Genomic DNA, 2057 nt, shown 5'->3' with positions numbered 1-2057 from the left:
GTTGTTTTATTACGAAGTGCCCGTCACCTCGTTGCTAATATTTGCACAATTACACCGAATAACTTTTATTTGGGCGCAGTAGTTTTACACTGCAAGATTGCGACGGAAAACCAAGTGAGGCAAATTGTCGCTAAAAACCGAAACCAGAAGTGCGCCCTCAGAGCTTTCTCGCAGGTGCATCGTCACTGACACCATTTTTGACATGGCAGCGCCCACAGAGACGCAAGTCGTGCGTATTCGAGCTCCGTCAGCTGAATTTTCGGTGGTTTCTGAAGTGAGGTGAAAAAGTTGTAACCTGACGTTGCCGGTGATAAGTGAGTAATGTATTCTTTGTGCTCATATCGTGATAAGACCTGTAATCTGCCTACCTGTGACATTTGCTTCAAGTGTGTTGCTTGCTGGTGCCGGCTAACGAAAGTCACAGTAGCCGTGTTTTGCTTTGCCACATATTTTAGCACGTAGATTACCTATTATTGGTGAAGCAATCTATCATGTGCAGAACATGGTCGCCAGCTTTTTGTAGCGTAAATGGAGTGCATAATAAGCAATGACAGTGCGGAGATATTACGGTACGTTTTAACTAGTAGTGCGATGTCGATATGTGTTGCGAACGGGTATGCATGTCGTTTCGCGGAAATGCAATAAATGCTCTGAAATGCCCATTGTAGGAACCCTTTAGCCGTTACAGATGACGGCTGTTCGTCGTCTGAAGGGCGTAATGCCATTGTCGCACCATGCTTTTGTGTCGACGCACTATGAGCTCGAATGTGTTTGCGTGTGGTACTTTTGGGTTCATCTCTCTCTTTTTTTTTTGCTCCTACATGATGCCAGTTACATTTCAGTGCACGTCAGCTGAAGTAGCGCTTCTAGCTGTTGATACCTTATCTCGACACCATTAAGCTTGGCCTGGTTGCTTGCTACTTCCCGATGTACTGGCTTATTCCCTACAGATACATTTATATATGCTGTTCTCTATGCCTTGCCTTATTGAAAAGCGACGTGTGTGTGTGTGTGTGTGTGTGTGTGTGTGTGTGTGTGTGTGTGTGTGTGTGTGTGTGTGTGTGTGTGTGTGTGTGTGTGTGTGTGTGTGTGTGTGTGTGTGTGTGTGTTTTGAGGGGGGAGCACATTTGATTCCGTGCGATAACTGCGAACTCGTATAATCATATAATTATTCTATATCCAGGGAGGACATTCTGTCACTGGCAATGGAAGGAGCTGAGGCAGCAAGTGAACGGCCTGCCGCCACTCGAAGACCGAGGTTCGATCCGGACGAGTATCAGATGCGAAAACGCAAGACTTCGAGCCAGCTACCTCGGCGGGACAATGACGTCTACGTCAACATGTCAACGAATTTCAAAGGGCAGCTGGAACGCTGTCGGAAGCTGATTGATAGCGGAAAGACTGAAGTGTTTGTGCACGCCTTGGGAGCAGCTGTGGGCAGAGCGATCAACCTAGCGTTGCAAGTGGAAAGTCACTACCAAGGAGTGCTCGAAGTGGACGTTCGCACATCTACAGTTGGCGTCGTGGATGATTTGGAGCCGCTTGCAGATGACCTGGAGCCTATGACACAGACACGACAGACATCTGCTGTTCACATTAGACTGTTCATGCCAAGTGCTCAGAAACAAGAATAGCTTTATTTGAACACTGGGAGAGACAATTTCAAAGCGTAATTCACTGCCTTTGTTCCACCGCATGGTGGTTTTGTTTGTTTGTTTGCTTGCTTTCATTGGACTTTCACTTTTATCGCTGCAGTGACCTTAGTACGAAAGTTGAAAAATTCGTCAAATCTCCGTAAACAGCAATTAAGTGACTACCTTTAAAAAAAATTGCTTGACACAACAAGCGATCGACAGAAGCACTAAATCACACGCACAAAAAAAAAAAAAAATCATAGCTTCGATGATTTCAAGACCGATGCAAGACCTAAGTTACTTGTCAGTGCATTCAATGATGTAAAGCATGGTTACGAGGAATAAAGTATCCAGCATAACCCTTTGCACGATGTCAAACAGTTGTTGAGTGCTCATCAAGTAAAATGCGTCAGTGAAAGCACT

The 2057-nt window shown here is 45.4% G+C and overlaps 1 protein-coding gene across 1 annotated transcript; it reads left to right on the top strand.

The window, feature by feature from the left end:
- Positions 1-1205: 1205 nt before the first annotated feature.
- On the top strand, positions 1206-1634 carry Rpp20 (ribonuclease P protein subunit p20). Its single transcript, XM_050190813.1, has one exon. The coding sequence runs from the start codon at positions 1206-1208 to the stop codon at positions 1632-1634; it is 429 nt and encodes a 142-aa protein (XP_050046770.1).
- The last annotated feature ends 423 nt before the right edge of the window (positions 1635-2057 follow it).

Source organism: Dermacentor andersoni, chromosome 10, assembly GCF_023375885.2.
Source record: "Dermacentor andersoni chromosome 10, qqDerAnde1_hic_scaffold, whole genome shotgun sequence".
NCBI lineage: Eukaryota > Metazoa > Arthropoda > Arachnida > Ixodida > Ixodidae > Dermacentor > Dermacentor andersoni.
This window is presented reverse-complemented; position numbering and strand designations above follow the sequence as displayed.